The 1,439-nt window shown below is 55.0% G+C and overlaps 1 protein-coding gene across 1 annotated transcript; it reads right to left on the bottom strand.

The window, feature by feature from the left end:
• Positions 1–245: 245 nt before the first annotated feature.
• LOC121857146 (vegetative cell wall protein gp1-like) lies at positions 246–1,091 on the bottom strand. The gene is made up of 2 exons (XM_042353079.1): positions 1,054–1,091; positions 246–684 (listed from the first exon to the last, which is right to left on the bottom strand). The coding sequence occupies exons 1-2, from the start codon at positions 1,089–1,091 to the stop codon at positions 246–248; spliced, it is 477 nt and encodes a 158-aa protein (XP_042209013.1).
• Between the last annotated feature and the right edge of the window lie 348 nt (positions 1,092–1,439).

Here is a 1,439-nt window from a genome sequence, read left to right as displayed (position 1 = left end):
TCTCTAGGAGGAGGGATATCTGGTCAGGGAGGGAAGAGGTGTTGGGAACAGGATCATCAGTGGTTTGTATGTAAGAAAGTCAGGAGTTACCCCGGGAGTTTGGGTAAGGCCCCTGGGAGCAGAGACTGGGGCTTTGAGGTTCCCCACAAGGAGGGTGGGGGTGGAGGTGAAATGTTGTGGTAGGACAGGTACAGTAGAGGTGGAGGGAGGCACAAAGGCATTGACAATATTGAGGGACATAGCTTTTAGTGTGATTGTGATGGCGTGTTCGTCGGTAGTGTCAGCTTCAAGGGGGACGTCGAGAGGTTGGTAGGGGACATCCATCTTGGCGTAGATATGTAGTTCACGTGCATGTCCTCATGGTGGTCCATTGATGCGGAGAACTGGAGTGGATGGGCCCCAGTTGCCGGCATACCTGTGGGGAACGGGATGGTGTCCTCGGGTCCAATAGGGAGCCTTGGTGGAGACAACTCAGAGACATGAGTAGACACGGCTTGTGGTTGGTGGACAGAATGAGGCACCACGTGTCGTGGTGATGGGGTCGGACGTGGCACGGGGACAGTAGGGCACACCGGGGCAGGTTCGGTAGGTGCCAAGCCAGCAGTGATGCCAGGCAGCGGTGAAGTAGGCCGTGGCAAACCAGAAGAGGGGGGTAACTGGGAAGCAGCTGGAGGCAGGGGTAGTCTGTGTAGGTCAGAGATGGCAGTAAAGAGTGTATCAAAGAGTTTTTAAATAAGGTTGGTAAATTCGTGGAAGAGGGATATGGTCTGTGTCGTGTCACCGGAGGGGTGTTGTAGGGGGTCACCGGTGGGAACACAAGGCCTGGCAGCGTCAGAGTAGAGACGGGGAGGAGGAGGACCAGTAGAAGTTGAGTTAGGAGATGGCAGGGACTGCTGTGTTGCAGCCAGGTGAGTCCAGGCAGGGGCAGGTGTTGTTAAAGAAGGAGGCGTTGCTTGAGACAGAGGAGGGGACGCAGAGGAAGGCGGCCCGGTAGTCTGGGCGGGAGGTTGCTGTTGACGCAGCCTTTGGGGAGGCTTTCCCCCTGGGACATACGATATACGGACTTTTAGGGCATTCCCATGAGTCAGCATTGTGCCAGCCACCGCAATTACAACACCTGGGGTCAACAACATAGCCCACACCACCCCCATTGAGGTGGTCTTTGATTTTCTGGGCACAGACGAAGGAGTAATGGTTACGTGAACAGAGGCGACATCTGGGATGATCACGTCTGCAGCAGGCGGTAAAAGTGTGACTCCTATGGGAGCAAATGACACAAAAAGCAGGCCCGGGGTGATATGGTTCTGCATTCAGTGGAGGGAGGACTGGCGAGTCTCAACAGTGGCTTGTGGGGTCTTCCCCTGTAGTGTCGACGTATACTGAGTATACGTGAGTGTACGTGGATTAAAGTCACGAGCATCTTCGACTTCAGCGTATAG

The sequence above is a fragment of the Homarus americanus genome, unplaced genomic scaffold (genome assembly GCF_018991925.1).
Source record: "Homarus americanus isolate GMGI-L3 unplaced genomic scaffold, GMGI_Hamer_2.0 scaffold51859, whole genome shotgun sequence".
NCBI lineage: Eukaryota > Metazoa > Arthropoda > Malacostraca > Decapoda > Nephropidae > Homarus > Homarus americanus.
The sequence above is the reverse complement of the archived record's forward strand: the minus strand, read 5'-3'. Positions and strand labels throughout refer to the sequence as shown.

Bases quoted from the DNA above. Each gene is read 5' to 3' on its own strand.
- LOC121857146 (XM_042353079.1), bottom strand. From the start codon at position 1,091: ATGCTGACTCATGGGAATGCCCTAAAAGTCCGTATATC. The intron at 685-1,053 runs GTATGTCCCAGG...TGACCTACACAG, and splicing joins GCCCTAAAAGTCCGTATATC to ACTACCCCTGCCTCCAGCTG.